Here is a 17,763-nt window from a genome sequence, read left to right as displayed (position 1 = left end):
AGTAATAAAGGGTTGAGGACTCAACTGTGAATATTGCGGTATTTCATTTGTTTTGTGCAATTTCTCAGTTCCGTGAATGTCTCTTTTCTATTGACATTGTCACCCCCAGCTGCAACCTGAAGTGGGGAAGTCCAGAAGAAGCTCCTGTACATGAGTCTATCTAGCCCCTTCTAGACCTTTCCCACCAGGTACTTTGAATGTGTGCAGAAGAGGGAATTACCGCTTTGTGTGTTGACTCCTTTCCCTTGATGCTGAGTGCCACACTGGCCCTGCCTGCCTGTCACCTGCGTATGTCAAGTCCAAATGTCTGAAAAGGGATGTTTGCCACAGGTCTAGGAGTGTGCCTGCTCCATATGGTCACAGGATCCTCAACCGTACAGAAGGCTCCAATTGCTTAGACAGTGTCCTTCAACCTTGGGCTCCCAGATATTGCTGGGCTACAAATCCCATCATCCTCTGCCATCTTAGCCAAGAGTCATGGGTGATGGGAGTTGTAGTCCTGCAACGTCTGGGGAATCAAGGTGGAAGAACGCTGGCTTTAGGACACCTGTGCACAAGCAGCTATGTGTGGGTAGGTGCCCCTTGTTCAGACCTTATACGATACAATACAATACGATAATCATTATTGTCATTGTCCCATACAGAACAATGAAATTGAAAAAATCTGCATCAGACGTTCAGAAAACCAACAAGCCTGCTATCCCAACTATCCCAGCCTGGTTAGCCCCTAAAAACTCTGATACCCCATAATTGAATACAATATACTCACATAGAGACTACCTTGCACTGCGTTTAAAAAGAAGCTCAATAACTCTCAGGGTGTCCTGGTTTTTACTTTTTGGAATATGGCAACCCTACTGGTGCTCGAATCCAGCATCCCTTTGCGACATCTGGTTGATCAGTGTGCGAACAGGATGCTGGACTAGATGGGAAATTGAGGCTTTCAGTGTGTTTGGCCTGTGACCCTCCTCCCTCCCCACCGCCAAAATACTCTGGTGATGTGATGGCCTGGGAACCTGATTCAGAGGCTGAACCTGAGGAATCCCAGCCTGCACAGGAGTCCCCGCCTCCAGGGCCGGCTGAGCTGGGGCAGGGGCTTGAACCTGAAGGGCCCTCACCTGTGCCGGATCCTCAGGAGCAGATACCAGCTGAATCCGCTCTGGCTCCGGAGGTGATCGAGGACCCATTGCCTGCAGGTGCTCCTCTCCCAGCCCTGTCAGGGGAAGGTGAGGTTGCCTCTGGGTCCGGTAACCCTCCAGCCTCTCCTGAGCTGCAGAGGCTCAAGGCAGAGAGGCGGAGGGAACTAAGTTCTCACAGGAGGAGTGCTCGCCTCCAGGCCAGGAGAGGCGAGTCACCTGTGGACTGGGGCCACCCTATGCCTCAGAGGAGATAAAGGCCAGCCTGCCCAGTCCCAGGTTGTGGGAGCAACATTGTTGGTAACCTGTTCCTGCTAGCACCCTGTCCTGCTCTTCCAGAGTTCCTGACCACACCCAGCTCCTTGCCTTGGACCCCGCTTTGCCCTTGACAGACATCCTCCATACCCCCAACCTAGAACTGGACTCAGACCACGCTGCACGGTAACCCCCCCGGGACCAGCACAGGTGATTGCTACCACCACCTTCTTAGCTTGCCTCCGTTGACCCCTTCTGAGAGCAGATGGAGAACGCATGCATTTGTTTAAGCAAATCAAACACCCTGCTTCCTAGTCCGTCTTTAAAAAGACAAGCGGCGAGGCCCATAGCGACGCGTCTGGAGTTCAGAAGCGGGAAATCGAGAAGAAGCCTTTCGAGAAATGTCTGTCCCCCCCCCCTAAAAAAAAAGGTCAGAGCAAACTAGCATGCCCTGGGGACCAGGAGTCTTTTAGTAATGGACAAATCACTCACTTGACCTTAATGGTCTTTTACCAAGAGGCAGCAGTAAGGAAATCTCCTACGAACCTGCCCATCTGCATTGTCTTTTTTCACAAGTGTTTTGGAGATCAAACCTTCTGCTTCCACCCTCCCACCCCCACCCTCTCCTTGAGCTTTTGGGCCTCGGTGACCTTTTCACAGCCAAAGACGCCCTCATTAAGACAGCTGATCTCTTACGAAATGTTAGCATTTGTCGGAAAGAGCTTTAGTGCGCTGTAAGTATCTGTGGAAGAGCTATGAGGAGGGGGGTGGGAATCCAACTGGCAACATTTCCTGTATTAATACCCTTTAAATGTCAGCCGTTCATGTAGATGCCATCCACGATCTGTAGAATCCCATTAGCCCCCCGCAGTTAAAGGACTTTCGACTTGATCACTAAGAAGCCATTTAATATTTGGAATATTTGGCCACCTTTGGAATTCTTGGAGGCTTTGCAGTTCTCCAGACTGAATATTCCAAAGCTGTGTGGCATCAGATCACAGTCAGTGCAGGCTTCTCCAATCTGATTCTTTCCAGATGTTTGGGACTACAATTCCCATCAGCGCTGTGTTGGCTAGGGCTGATGGGAACTATAGTCCAAGACAGGAGTGCCGGCATGGCCCTGTGACTGTGGGTGCCCAGGCCTGTGGGTGCCATGCAGCGTGCATGGCCCCGGTACTGAAATTTGTGGGTGCCCAGCCTCTTCATGGGGAATTTTGTGAGCACTTGGCACCCAGGGAGTTGGCACCTATGGCCCAAGACATCTGGAGGGCACAATGTTGGTGAAGGACGAGTTAGAGGGAAATGACCTGCATAAATAATTATAGCTTCCTGTGAATCAAAAATGCCTGTTCCTCTAAGATGTAACACTCCTCTGACATCTTTCAAATCAGCGAATCCTGGGTACGCAAAATTCTGGCATGTTTCTGCATTGCATGTCGTTGGACCATTACTTATTCCCAATCAGTGGGGTGGCAGAGATTTTTCTGAAGTGCAGTAACTCATTGTGATCTACCCTGTAACCCTCACACCAAAGAGCAGCAGTATATACACGCAATGTATAAGGACAAGCAATGCTGCAATCCTACGTATAGTTTCCTGGAAGTAACTGAATTTAGTGGTGCTTTCTTCCGACTGCATGGATGCAACTGGTAAAACTTCAACAGAAGATTTTCAGCCAGCTGAAATGCAACCTTTGGCTTTTAATTATAAATGCAAACAATCTTGCAACGAAATGTTACCATTAAATTGCTAGTCTGAAGCAGGAACCCTGTCAAAGAAAAGGAAAGAAGGACCCAGACTCTCCTTGCTAATTTCCCTCATTCCCTCACTTCCTCTGAACTAATCTGTTGCAAGAAAACCTGAATGACACCTCATTTTCACTACCAGAGCAGGGGAGATCTGACAACCCCTCTGGCACCCCATAATCTCTCCTGCTTTGAAATAAGCCCTGGAATTGTCTTCCCCAGAGCTGTGCTACTGCCACTACAGCTCCTGATGCAGAGATGCAACTGATTTTTCTATCCTAACAGAGTTTTCTATCCAAGATAGGCAAAGCACAAAATGACATCCTCTGCAATTTCATGTGCCGAAGGAAAAATGAATCTTATTGCAATACTTGTGACAGAGTAGCAGACTCCACCATCCAGGATGGGAGAAAGCAAATTTAGGGGGTGCAAGGCAGGCAGTTTGGCACACTGTCCTCCAAAACCTTTATGCTACTCCTAAAAAACACACCCTTCTACTGGATGGGCAACAGCTTCGCTTTGCATAATGGTAAAACTGTCCCTCTTTAAAGTAGAAAGGAGACTTCCTGTTTGGTCTTCACAGAGAAAGTCAACCAGTGTTGGAGATATAAAAGAGTTTGTGGAACTATAAAAATATTTACTGATGCAGTACAGAAATAACAGAAATGTGCTTTTTATTTTGCCTACCAAATAAATTGTGGCATATGGGACAGTTACCTATCGTTGTTTTGCTATAATATATACAATTCTATGTTCAATATTGATAGGCAGTCAGCAGAAAAACTATCCAGCAACATGAGAGGAATGGAAATGCAAAATTTGGAACTTTAACATACAAGTTGACAATCTAAAGAGTTTGGGGAAGGAAATTACAGAGACAGTAGATTCCATAGAGTGGTTCCTGGAACTGAGTCATAGCTTTGGAAAATAATCAATGTGAAGTGCTAATGCTAATTTGGTACAGGGACAGAAGATTTTATAATACGATTAATTAAGGTTTTGGATGTTGCTTTGCCATAGTAATAATATAATGTAACTTTGGCTTATGAGGGTGTTGTTCTAGCCCCCATGATCAGGTAACTTCCGCCCTAAGATAGCTGGCGGAACCAACAGTGACTTGTGGTCAGAAGGGAATGCAAGACAATGTTATCTTCCTTACCTGGTCCAGGTGGTTGTAGAAATCTATACTCGCCGCACACAGGTACCTTCCCAGCAAGGTTGCATGAGTTGTGAAAATGGTTGCGACTGGGATCTTCCTGGATCTACAGAGGATCAGCCCAGGCCCTGCTTGCCATTCATGGAAGTGGGCAATGATGTTGGGCTTGTCTTCAAATTGATCGGAGAGCTGGAAAGAGATAGAAAGTAAAGTGGTATTTGAACCATATTTAAAGAGTGAAGGACATTCAAAAGCACACCTGTTTTATTAAAGTCACGAAGGAGAGCTATGTGATTACAGTCGTACCTCGGAAGTCGAACGGAATCCGTTCCGGAAGTCCGTTCAACTTCCAAAATGATCAGGAAATAGCTCTAAAACCTCAAGATTATTATTTTTTAATAAAACACTTCAAGAATTTTGCCCCCTCCTCCACTTAAAAAAAGTTCAGCAACTTTGGGCAAAAAAAGCTCAACAGGTTTTGTGTCCAGATTTTCCACTCTTTGAAATATGGCAACCCTAAATAAGTTTCAAATGTTAAAATCGTCACAGCGACAGAGCTTCAGGTTTGAAAGGTATGGTTTCCTCTGTTAACCTCTTTGATAATGTTGAAATATTGGCGCCAAAAACCTGATATATATTTGCATGACCACCAGATATGTCTGAAGCCTGACATTTTGTTAGAGACCTATGTCTCCAACAGCTACAAATCTGAATGAAGGAGCGTCTCCACCCCCATCGTTCTGCCCGGACACTGAGGTCCAGCTCCAAGAGCCTTCAGGCGGTTCCCTCACTGCGAGAAACCAAGTTACAGGAAACCAGGCAGAGGGCCTTCTCGGTAGTGGCACCCACCCTGTGGAACGCCCTCCCACCAGATGTCAAAGAGAAGAACTACCAGACTTTTAGAAGACATCTGAAGGCAGCCCTGTTTAGGGAAGCTTTTAATGTTTAACAGACCACTGTATTTTAATATTTTGTTGGAAGCCGCCCAGAGTGGCTGGGGAAACCCAGCCAGATGGACGGGGTATAAATAAAAAATATTATTATTATTATTATTAGCATATGATGTACATGGTGCAATGTGCAAACCTTAGCACAGTACCTCTTTGAAGAACCAGGCAGTTAGCGACCCAAAGATAAGCACATCATTCGCTTCTCGGTCGTGGTAAGGAATTCCAATCTGGCTGGCGTCCCAGAACTCCCCTTTCCACCTGTCCAAATTCCAAGCCGCTGATCCTATATCGAACAGCACCACATACGGACTCCCTTCTATCAGCCACCTGCCAAAATACACCTGATAAAAGGGAGAAATAAATGTTAGGGTTAATCCACCATGTTGGCACATAAATATAAAATAAAAAGGAAGTGTGCAGTGCCAGATTACCATTAAATAGGCAGAACAGGCACAAGTCTATGGGCCCCATGTCTTTTAGGGGCTTCGCAAACGCAGATCAAAATAATATTGTTTTGATCTTGTGCAATAAAATTGGTGGATTTAAATTATTGGTTGGTAAAATCCAAAATAGGGACACGGGTGGAGCTGTGGTCTAAACCACTGAGCCTAGGACTTGCCAATCGGAAGGTCAGCGGTTTGAATCCTCGCGATGGGCTGAGCTCCCATTGTTCGGTTTCTGCTCCTGCCCACCTAGCAGTTCGAAAGCACGTCAAGTGCAAGTAGATAAATAGGTACCGCTCTGGCGGGAAGGTAAACAGCGTTTCCGTGCGCCGCTCTGGTTCGCCAGAAGCGGCTTAGCCATGCTGGCCACATGACCTGGAAGCTGTACGCCGGCTCCCTCGGCCAGAAAAGCGAGATGAGCGTGCAACCCCAGAGTCGGCCACGACTGGACCTGACGGTCAGGGGTACCTTTACCTTTACCTAAAATCCAAAATGTATTAGGAGATCATTTGCAAGCCACCCCCCCCCCCCAAAGATTTCAACTGCCTAGGCGCCTCTGCAGGGTTTAACTTGGCACTGAAAGTGTGCAGTTGTCAGGGGGATAGTGTAGATAACAGAGAAAAGCTCAAGTTAGTGAACATGGTGGTAGCTCAGTGAGCTTCGTGGCTGATTTGGGAATTCGAACCCTGGTCTCCCATGCCCCAGTCTAGCACACTAACCACTAAGCCACACTGGCTCTCCTTTGTATTAGGCTTGTTTCCTTGATGCCTTTTTCCTGGAGAAAAGGGGGGTTGAATTGGGGTTTTTTTAATGCATCCCAAAGTATGAACTCTCTACCGCTGAGCTATATGCTGTCCTGTTAGAATTAGCCCCTGGTTTGCAATATGTCATTACTGATCAGTGGAACGCTGCCCACAAATATACTAAGAACAGCATGGATGCAGCAACTGCAATGCGAATGCTCAGCTCTGCCCTCAACGGATTGCAAAACACCATTGGCGCAGCCATAAAAACATGCCTTTGGGAACTGTGTTTCTTAGAAATTTGGCTCATAGGAGCAAAACAGCACCACACTGGAACAAATTTCAGGTCTACACTTCGATCCCTTTGCCATGATTACACAATCACAAAAGGCAGCCGTACAATGCCTGGCAACTCCCCTGGGTTAACACACTGCTTTTGCAACTCTCCTGCAGTGTGAGAGGCCCTCGCGTATATTTATGTGGATTGAATAAACTTGCTTTGTCTTTAGTGCCTTACTGTTCACACCAAGGCTGAGCCACAAAGTTTACTGAGTGGTGAACAATGGCAAGTAATCCCAGCTCAACCTTCCCTGCTCAGTTTAACAATTTATTTGTCCATTACATTTGCATACCACCTTCTGCCTCAAGACTTCCAATGATATCTTTCTTAGATTACATAGTTAAAAACGTACCTTTTAAAAAAATTATTGAAAAAATTGCACACACGGACATAAATATACATTATGCTTCATATAATATGCTAAGCTCTTAAACATATTATTAGAAGGCAAGGCGTTAACACTTCAGCAATAATTGCAATCAAGCACATTTTATAATTTCATTGAAACAGATAATTAAAATGAAATTGGATATACATTCTTGACTTTTCTAATTTCTTTTGCACTGTAAAGTATTTTTTTTAATTAAAAAAAGCTATTGATGATTGATAGATAGATGACAGATAGATAGATAGATGATAGATAGATAGATGATAGATAGATAGATAGATGATAGATAGATAGATAGATAGATAGATAGATAGATAGATAGATAGATAGAATTACATGCTTATCCAGCCAGGCATAGATAAGGTCATATTGTGTCTACAGAAATCTGACTGCATTATTTGGGGACTGGAAAGCCAAAGGCCGAAATCCCATTAAGCAGACTTCCAGATAAATGCACTCTTAAAACGTATAATTGGATAAACGGGTCCCTTTCTCAAAAATAACCTGGAATGAATCGACTTTGACCGAGACCAGTATGTCAGGCAGAAAGACAAGAGCATTAGTGGAACCAGCTAATCTCCGAGTGAGTCAGCTTAGTTGCCTCAGGAAACAAAAGGAGAGAAATCCTGTTTACCTGGCACCCGCTGGTTCTCATGGATTCCATTGCCTTTTTCACAGCTCCGTTGGGAGGTTCGCAGACTTCCACCTGGGTCTTCACGTTGTGCTCAAAATAAGGGCCGATGAGGAAGTAGTTTTCCCCCCATTCGTCCAGTGTGATTTTGGCTTTCGTTTGGATCACGGTGTAGATGCCACCAACTGTGAGAGGAGAAGCAAAGCTTATATTGGTTGGATGGCCATCTGTCACGGCTGCTTTAGCTGAGATTCCTGCATTTCAGTGGGTTGGGCTAGATGACCCTCAAGGTCCCTTCCAATTCTACAATTCTATAGTTTTATGTTCTGAAAGGAGTAGCCCTCACCTTCACCTCCCGCAGGTCTAAGCGGCCTGTTATGGGTGAGACTATACTTACATCGTCCTAATTATGTCTGGCCAGATTTCCTTTGTTAACACTATTGCTTTCACATCCTATTTGCACTGACTTATGGTGCTGGAGGAGACTCTTGAGAGTCCCATGGACTGCAAGAAGATCAAACCTATCCATTCTTAAGGAAATCAGCCCTGAGTGCTCACTGGAAGGACAGATCCTGAAGCTGAGACTCCAATACTTTGGCCACATCATGAGAAGCGAAGACTCCCTGGAAAAGACCCTGATGTTGGGGAAGATGGAGGGCACAGGGAGAAGGGGACGACAGAGGACGAGATGGTTGGATAGTGTTTTCGAGGTTACCAGCATGAGCTTGACCAAACTGCGGGAGGCAGTGGAAGACAGGAGTGCCTGGCGTGCTCTGCTCCATGGGGTCACGAAGAATCGGGCATGACTAAATGACTAAACAACAGCAATCCCTTCCTCCAGAGTTGGAATGATGATTCCATTTGCCAATGTTGGGAGAACCAGTCCAGAAAACCATGTATTATGTGCCCAGGTCTGCCTGGGGGGTGACTTACCAGGTTAAACTTGGGCACAGCATGTAGGGACAGGGGAGAAATTCAATTCAATTTGCATTTAAAAGTCAAAGCTACCAAATTTGCACATTCTGAAACTATATGTGAGCTAAAACACGGATATCTTTTAAATTCACGCTACTCGTGAGTTTGGCAATGCAGTTCTTCAGGAAAGCAATTGTCATAGGAACACACCGGCCAGTAATCACACAGTTCAAAGATGAAGTTAGCAAAACATAACCTCCACAGACTTGGCTGAGTGTCAGGCCTAATGAGCAGGGCAGCTCATTTCCAGTGGTCTACCTCCATGAAGCAATGACAAACCTAGATAGCATCTTAAAAAGCAGAGACATCACCTTGCCAACAAAGGTCCATATAGTTAAAGCTATGGTTTTCCCAGTAGTGATGTATGGAAGTGAGAGCTGGACCATAAAGAAGGCTGATCGCAAAAGAATTGATGCTTTTGAATTACGGTGCTGGAAGAGACTCTTGAGAGTCCCATGGACTGCAAGAAGATCAAACCTCTCCATTCTGAAGGAAATCAGCCCTGAGTGCTCACTGGAAGGACAGATCCTGAAGCTGAGGCTCCAATACTTTGGCCCCCTCATGAGAAGAGAAGACTCCCTGGAAAAGACCCTGATGTTGGGAAAGATGGAGGGCACAAGGAGAAGGGGACGGCAGAGGACGAGGTGGTTGGACAGTGTTCTCGAAGCTACCAGCATGAGCTTGGCCAAACTGCGGGAGGCAGTGGAAGACAGGAGTGCCTGGCATGCTCTGGTCCATGGGGTCATGAAGAGTCGGTCACGACTAAACGACTAAACAACAACAACAACAACAACCTCCATGAAAATCTGTTGCTGAAAGCCACTGCCTCCCCACTAGGTTTTCCCAAGCAATCAGAGACTGCGCCCGTGTGCAGCCAACCTCTCCTCTGCCCTCTTCATGCCTCTTCTGGGGAGGAAAGCTTGCAGCAGGAGACACCTGTGACTTTTCACCAGACCTGTCCATGTCATAACCGGAGAGATAAGATGGCGTCGTCGGTGGAAGCACTGATTTGAGCTCCGCAGCAGTTGTGCGGTTTTTATTAGTTTTATTAGTTTTATCAGTTTTTTATTCAGCTCTTATCAGCCTCAGTATTTCATCTACAACATTTGGCAGCTGCTTTTTAACTAATATACTCACAAGGCTTGAGTTAAAAGCTCAAGTTAAAAGTCCCAGAAAAAGGAAGAGGGGGAGGAAAAACGCCGAGAAACAACATCCTACGGAGTTAATGAACCAAGACGAGATTTACTGTGGACAGCTTTATGACCTGCTAAATGGTAGGAAGAGGTGCTTAAAACCCAAGCTTCTTCTGTCAGGGTGAAGATTAAAGTAAAGATCTGACTCTTGCTAAGTCTGACTTTTAAGACATTGAACCGAAATGACTGAGAATTGTAAGTAAGCAACGAACTTTACTTTTCTTTCTTCTTCGCTCTCCACTCCCCTGCTTCCTACAATACTCTCTAAGGTGTATTAGGATACTTCCAATTATTGTGGATATTGCTTCTAATCTCCACTATGGGCCATGGCAAGCGGCCAAGGGACCTGGATGAGGCAATGCCTCCCCCGAGGCCCAAACAGTCCAAGATTGATACTTTTTTTCTTAACTGTAACAGAAATAACGAGGAAGTTAGCTACATGGTTGAAACTCACAATCGTTTTAATCCTTTAATTGACCTCGCAGCCGATATAGAAGTGGAGGGGGTGAACTCGAAGACAACGAATAATGCTAACGATAATGACAAAGAGGTGAGAGTCACCTCGAAGGGGGAGCCCGAGTTGGCCCTCGGCGATGGCATGGGACTCGATCATTTCCAATTAATAACCAGGACCCTGCGCTGCATCTTTAAGAGCATAAATGGGATCTCCATGCAGGTGGATAATCTCCACCAAAAGCTTGAGGCCCATTTGCTAGAGCTCCAGCACAACCACACTCTGCCTCCGAGGGATTTAAAGGGACAGAGGTATACCTCCCTTATTAGACATGAAAGTGGTACTGGTGGTCACCTCCTAAAAACTCAATTGGACTCTCAATCTCTGATTTTACAACCAAACAAAATATGTCTAACTATACACAGTAGGGACCCCAGGTCCCCAAGGTGGAATAATTCGAGAGATGTCAAAGATCATCTGAGGCAACTCCTTCAGATTTGGCCTCCGCTAATAGACCTCAGTACAGTGAAACTTTTAAACTACCACCATCGGCTCCAAAAAGTATTGCTCTCCTTCCAGTCTCCAAAAATTCCCTCCATACTGGTTAGGCGTAAAGCGTTTCTGGCCACCTGGGGCATCTTCCCAACAAGAGTCTTTAATGACACCAGGATTAAACCTCTCTTCCGCAGCACCGTACAAAAAGGTAGCTGCCCGCCAGACAGGCGCGACTCAGTCTTGAAACTCAAGTTGTCCACCCGGGAACCTCACCCTCCCTCTCAGCCCAAGCTTCCTGGTTTATCTACTCCAGCAACAAAGAAGCATGACCAAAGCGGGCCCAGCCATCTGGATGCCTCAGAGGAGAGGGACCTCATTTCATCCTATGGTGAGTTGCCATTAGTAGAACAGCAGGAAGTTATAAACAGGCTTGATACACTCAAGCAGCAACTTACACATGTACTTCAAGAGAAAATCTCCTCAAATCCTGGACATAGCAACCTATTAAATCAAAGGAACGCAGTTATGAAGGGGCTAACACCCCAGAAACCCCTGCCAAATACTGGGACTCCAATAACGGATGATTTGGCAGTCTGCCTGGCGGAAGCTCCTCATACACCGCCGCAACGCAGACCCCCTTCACCTCTACTAATAGATCTGCAATCAACTACCTCGTCCTCCGCCTTAAAGAGTAACGCGCCAAACACACCTCATCCTGGTAATCTGTCAATGTCCTATTCTTCTATGCCTGACCTGGAGTCTTCAATCAGTGCGGTCCAGTCAAATGACTCTATATTCTCGTCCTTTGCCAGTCAACCTCTTTTGGTAGAACCTCATTTATCCGCAACCTCTTCAAGCCAATATATAAACGTTAAGGAAGCCACTGTGCAAAGAGACAACTCAGGTTTTACTGAAGACCCTGCTGGTCACATCAATCAACTCACCACCCCTTCGATACCTTCGGTAGTACCTCGCCTGGCGCTGTCTCAGACCCCTGGCAATGTCCTTCCCACCAGCAACCAGAGCAATTGACTAGCACATAGTCCCTCCTCAAATTGCTTTAATGTGCTATCCTGGAATGTGGCAGGATGGACGTCCAAACAGGATGACGGGGATATGAAAGAGTTTTTAGCGAAATTCCAGATTATGGGTATACAAGAGACCTGGTGCTTAGAATCTTCACCCCCCCCCCATCCCTACCGGGCTATGACGCCTTTGTGATTCCTGCGACCAAAACACATTTGTATGGGCGCCCTAGTGGAGGCCTGGTAACATTTGTTTCGCAGGAGCTTCAGCTTAATATCTCTCCTATCTTTTGGTTAGAGAGTAATTACATTCAAACTTTGCACATCACTAACAGCTCGCTTGGGGAATTCATATGTGTAAACTTGTACAATCCATCTACCTACTCCTCTTCTCATTCAAATCAGCTTTGGGAGGATTTAAGATTTATTCTAGATAAATCTGGGGCTGAATTTCCAAAGTCAGAGATCCTTATAATGGGGGACTTCAATGCCAGAATCGGAGCAGATATAAGCTTATTCACCGATAAGTCGCAATTATTCATAGAAGAGGAGTGGTTTCCTACGTGGAATTCACATGACAAGACCATTAATAGGGCTGGCATCATACTGCTGGAGTTCACTATAAACTGCGGGCTGCACAGCTTGCACGGCACACCCAAAGACTGGTCCGGGGGATACTATACTTTTCTAGGATCTAGAGGGGCAAGTGTTATAGATTACATCTGGTCCTCCTCAGCATTTAATGATGAGGCATATTGTTTCAATGTGTTCAACAGAACCGAAAGTGACCACCTTCCAATTGCCATCTCCTTTCACCACACACAGCTGGGGCCTCCCAGCTCACCACACCCCCAGGATTCACTGACCTTGGCCCCCGGACGCAAGAAGTGGGACATCTACCTGGAGCAAGACATAAAAGTCCTCCTAAATTCCCCTGAGATCCTAGCCCTGAAAGCTCAGCTGTTAACAATGAATGTGAATCATTTCTCAATTTTCCAGCAAATTCTAGCCTACTTGCTCCCTTCGCTTACGAAACCTTCCCGTGCGATTCTAACCTGGAAGAATCAAACCTGGTTCGACCAAGAATGCAAACAGTGCAGAAGTAGGCTTAGATTTCTTCAGTCTGACATGAAATCAGACAGCACTCAGAGCAAAATCAGGGAGTTAGCCCAATTTCGTTCATACTATAAGAAGCTGCTCCAACATAAGAAATTGCTCTTTGCGAAAGAACGCTGGACGGCTCTGTCAGTGGCCATTAAAACCCGTGACGACAAGAAATTTTGGAATTTAATTAATGCAGGTTTAAGACCCCCCTCATTCATTGTTAATAACATCACAGCAGCCAGCTGGCACTCTCACTTTGCTCAGCTGTATTCCACCTCAGATTCTGACGTAAATGTAGTCACCACCCTTCCAGCATCTGCCTTGCCCACCTGGGAGCCAGTCTCCCCAGAGAGATGTACTCAACTAATTAGCATGCTATCAGGGGATAAATCCCCGGGGGAGGATATGATACCACCTGAGGTATTCTTATCGAACCAGTCGTGGTGGGCCCCTATCTTAGCATCTCTCTTTACCACCATCAATGCTACTCTTAAGATTCCACCTAACTGGAAACAGAGCATAGTTATCCCAATACATAAAAAGGGGGACCCACAAGATCCGCGTAACTACCGACCTATCAGCCTGTTGGACATATCATACAAGGTTTACTCTAGATTCTTGCTAGAGAAATTAATTGAGTGGGCAGAAGAAACAAAGCTATTCCATCCGGAACAGGCTGGCTTCCGCAAAGGTCACAGCACATCTGGCCAATGTCTTGTTCTACTTACCCTGATTGATAAATACCTAAACAGGTTCAACTGCAAACTACACGCGGCTTTTGTGGACCTGACCTCCGCCTTTGACTCCATTCCCAGAGATAGGCTATGGCAGAAGCTTAGTTACACCAGCATAGATAAGAGACTCCTCCTCCTTCTTATGGAAATTCATAATGACATATCGGCCAGAGTAAAATTCGGCCCTCTGGGAGCTCTTTCTGATTCTTTCCCTCTGAATAAAGGGGTCAAACAGGGTTGCCTCTTGGCCCCTTTTCTATTCAATTTCTATATCAATGACATCGTCACAACTATGAAGGCCCTAAATCAATCTGCCCCCTCCTTACAACAGCTCAAGATCCCCATATTACTCTATGCGGACGACATGGTGATACTGTCATTAACCAAGCTGGGCCTAAACAACACGCTCAGAGGGCTCATGACATATTGTGATACCAACTCCCTTAAAATTAATTTCGCCAAAACCAAAATTCTTACTTTTGGCACGAAAACTCGGAAGTCACTCTGGAATTTTGAGGGCCATTCTATTGAATATTGTTCAGCATTCAAGTACTTGGGTATCATTTTTCAGCATGGGCTTAGCTGGTCAGCTCACCTAAATACAACCATCCTGGCTGCCCGCAGAACCATCAAAGCCTTGGAGAAATTCTACTATGCAAAAGGCGGCCAGCTGGTTCCACCAATCAGAAAAGCATTTATCAGCAAAGTCCTCCCGATGTTACTGTATGGGGTTGAAATCTGGGGGTGGAATTTAAAAACACTACAACGGCTGGAGATTCTACAAAACTCTTTTGCACGGAAGATACTGGGTCTCCCCAAGGGCTCGGTTGCAGCCCAGTTAAGAACAGAACTGGGCCTCCCCTCCATTGTTGCGAGAGCCCACATTAGAATTATTAGCTTTTATTGTAAATTAATCAATGCCCCAGGTTCCCTACTAGCCAGGCAAGCCTTTTTAACGTGTTCTCAAAGCAATAAATGGTCCAAGGCCATGGTGACTATTACTGCACGCTACTCTCTCCCAAATCTTGACTCGCTGTCCTCTTGGGACAAACATAAAATCCGGGCCTGGATTCTTACAAGAGACGAGGCCATGGACCGGGCACAGTCCACCTCAGCTCGCCTTTCCATGTGGCTCCCTAAAGTGAAAGTGGTAAGATCACTTGCCAACTACTTGATAGACCTGACGGAGCCCAATTTGAGAAGAGCGTTTACAATGGCCCGCTTCCATTCTATACCCACGGCCTTCCTGCAGGGGATTTACTCTAAGACCCCTATTACCCAGCGTCTATGTCCATGCACAATGAATGAAGTAGAGGACTTCATACATTTCTTTTTCTACTGCCCTATTTATGAGCCAATAAGATCTAAGCTCCTCCTTTTGATCCCGTCCACCATTACATCTAAGGAAGACTGTTTGAAATCGCTTCTTGTGGACGCAAATCCCCAAATCTCACGTGGGGTGGCAATCTTCATAGTGCAGGCTCTGAAACTCAGGGCTACTCTGACAGGGTAGCGTGCCCTAGACCTGGACCTGTTTTAATTCTTTTATTACTTTTAACTCAATATGCTGAGTCTGTTCTGGGGCCATTCTGTGCTTTATATATACCCGCATATTAGTTTTTGGGTGCTGGCTACTATATCTTTGCATTATTGTCTTCGGGTAACTTAAATGTCACTACGCCAGCCAAAACACCTGAATTTTGCTTGGTTGCTTGTCTCTAGTTTGTCTTTTTTCTTTTTTTGTATTGTCTTATTTTGCTATGGCAGTTTGCTAATGCAATAAAGGTTTGAGCCTCCCCACTAGGTTTTCCCAAGCAATCAGAGACTGCGCCCGTGTGCAGCCAACCTCTCCTCTGCCCTCTTCATGCCTCTTCTGGGGAGGAAAGCTTGCAGCAGGAGACACCTGTGACTTTTCACCAAGCCTATGCCTCTTGACTTCTCACCCTCCTACTTCAGCTTCTGCCTCTGATTCTGAACTTGTCTCTCCCACAGACTCTCCCGGTTCACTAAGCCCTGTTACCTCTTCAGCTTCTGGCACCTCCTCGTCCCAGTCTTCACCCTTTTCTCCCTCTGACCCTTCACCATTGACCCATCACCAAGGCAAGAAGGCTCAGAGCCAGGGGAAAGTGTGGGGCAGCAATTGCTTGATGTAACATTATATAACTTTCCCACAAAACAGATCAGAATGAATGCTCAGTGAACAGCTGGCACCGTCTAACCTTCCCACTAGCGTCGTGCAAACAAATCAAGATGAGAGTCAGTAAACAGGTAACCTGGAAGCAGCCCCAGGCTCTCCTCTCGCCTTCCCTCCACACATAAACAGAGGCATATTTCCCCTTAATATTCCCGTCTCTGTCTGCACCCCTTCACAACACTTTGACCCCTGTTGGCCCTGTTCTGTTGGGGTCCATACCTTACAAGGAAGCTTGTTCACACATTACACTGAAGAAATGTGAAAGTGTTTGCGTGAAAGTATTGTATACATATTTATCTGCATGGGTCAGCTGTTGTGCACACAGGTACACAGCCTGCACACCCTCTGGACATTGAGTGTGAATAACAGTATGCATGTACAGCTCAATTATGTGGATTCTATACAGTCTTACCTTGGTTCTGGAACACCTTGTGGCTTGAACATTTTGTCTCCCAAACGCAGCAAACCCAGAAGTGAGCGTTCCGGTTTGTGAACGTTTTTTGGAAGTCGAACGGACTTCTGGAATGGATTCTGTTCGAGAACCAAGGTACACTGTACTTGTTCAGTGTTACCATACAGTCCAATGTTCCTCAGATGAAATTATGGATATTCCATTCTACACCAGTGCCCCCCTCACACTGCCAATGAACTATGGGGAAAGGGCAGGGCTGGCTGAGCTGCCCCAGTGGCTGTTACCAAGAGGCGTATTTAACAATACTGTACTGGCAAATCATAGAATTATAGAATTGGTAGGGATCCCAAGGGTCATCTGGTCCAACCCCCTGCATTGCAGGAATTTCAGCTAAAGCATCCATGACAAGTGGCCACCCAACCTCTGCTTGAAGACCTCCAAGGAAGGAGAGCCCAACACCTCCCGAGGGAGACCGTTCCACTGTCAAACAACTCTTACTGTCAGAAAGTTCTTCCTGATATTTAGTAGGAAACTCCTTGTCACTTGAAGCCATTGGTTTGAGTCCTGCCCTCTGGAGCAGGATAAAACAACAACAACAACAACAACAACAACAACAACAACAACAACAACAACAATTTATTATTTATACCCTGCCCATCTGGCTGAGTTTCCCCAGCCACTCTGGGCGGCTCCCAATCAAGTGTTAAAAACAATACAGCATTAAATATTAAAAACTTCCCTAAACAGGGCTGCCTTCAGATGTCTTTTAAAAATAAGATAGCTGCTTATTTCCTTGACATCTGATGGGAGGGCGTTCCACAGGGTGGGCACCACTACTGAGAAGGCCCTCTGTCTGGTTCCCTGTAACCTCACTTCTCGCAATGAGGGAACCGCCAGAAGGCCCTCGGCGCTGGACCTCAGTGTTTGGGAAGAACGATGGGGGTGGAGACGCTCCTTCAGGTATACTTTCAAGACCAGTGTTATAAGGTCTCGGCGGCCGCTCCCAGTCACCAGTCTAGCTGCCGCATTCTGGATTAGTTGTAGTTTCTGGGTCACCAGTTTCCTGGTTTCCTGATGGTCCTGGCATTTTCAGGGCAGTTGGGGGCTGTGTGTTACATGTGAGCAGTCCTACTATCAGTGCACTTACTTCCTGTTTGGAGGTCTGTCTCCCCATTGCAGTCACTCCAGGAAACATGTGTCTAAATCTCCATGCGCAACATGCATCCTTCCTCAGACTGAGACACTGGGGTGAAATGGCCTTGGAGACCCCCAAAGCACTTTGCTATGGCCATCTAAACAATATTTGCAGACATGGCAACCTCACAGTAGCTCAGGCACCCTCTGCTACCAACTTAGACTGTGGCATTGTGGTGGCAGGGAAGGTGTGAGC

At 46.1% G+C, this 17,763-nt stretch overlaps 1 protein-coding gene across 2 annotated transcripts in view; it reads right to left on the bottom strand.

Moving 5' to 3' along the window:
• The window catches only part of GYS2 (glycogen synthase 2), a 64,948-nt gene that overhangs the window by 33,650 nt on the left and 13,535 nt on the right, over nucleotides 1–17,763 (bottom strand). For both annotated transcript variants that reach the window (XM_077935316.1, XM_077935315.1), the window contains exons 2-4: nucleotides 7,791–7,972; nucleotides 5,392–5,583; nucleotides 4,296–4,481 (exon numbers count right to left, since the gene is read on the bottom strand). In XM_077935316.1, the coding sequence (XP_077791442.1) occupies nucleotides 4,296–4,481; nucleotides 5,392–5,583; nucleotides 7,791–7,972 (560 nt within the window). The remainder of the gene's footprint in view (nucleotides 1–4,295; nucleotides 4,482–5,391; nucleotides 5,584–7,790; nucleotides 7,973–17,763) is intronic.

The sequence above is a fragment of the Podarcis muralis genome, chromosome 10, assembly GCF_964188315.1.
Source record: "Podarcis muralis chromosome 10, rPodMur119.hap1.1, whole genome shotgun sequence".
Taxonomy (NCBI): domain Eukaryota; kingdom Metazoa; phylum Chordata; class Lepidosauria; order Squamata; family Lacertidae; genus Podarcis; species Podarcis muralis.
The sequence above is the reverse complement of the archived record's forward strand: the minus strand, read 5'-3'. Positions and strand labels throughout refer to the sequence as shown.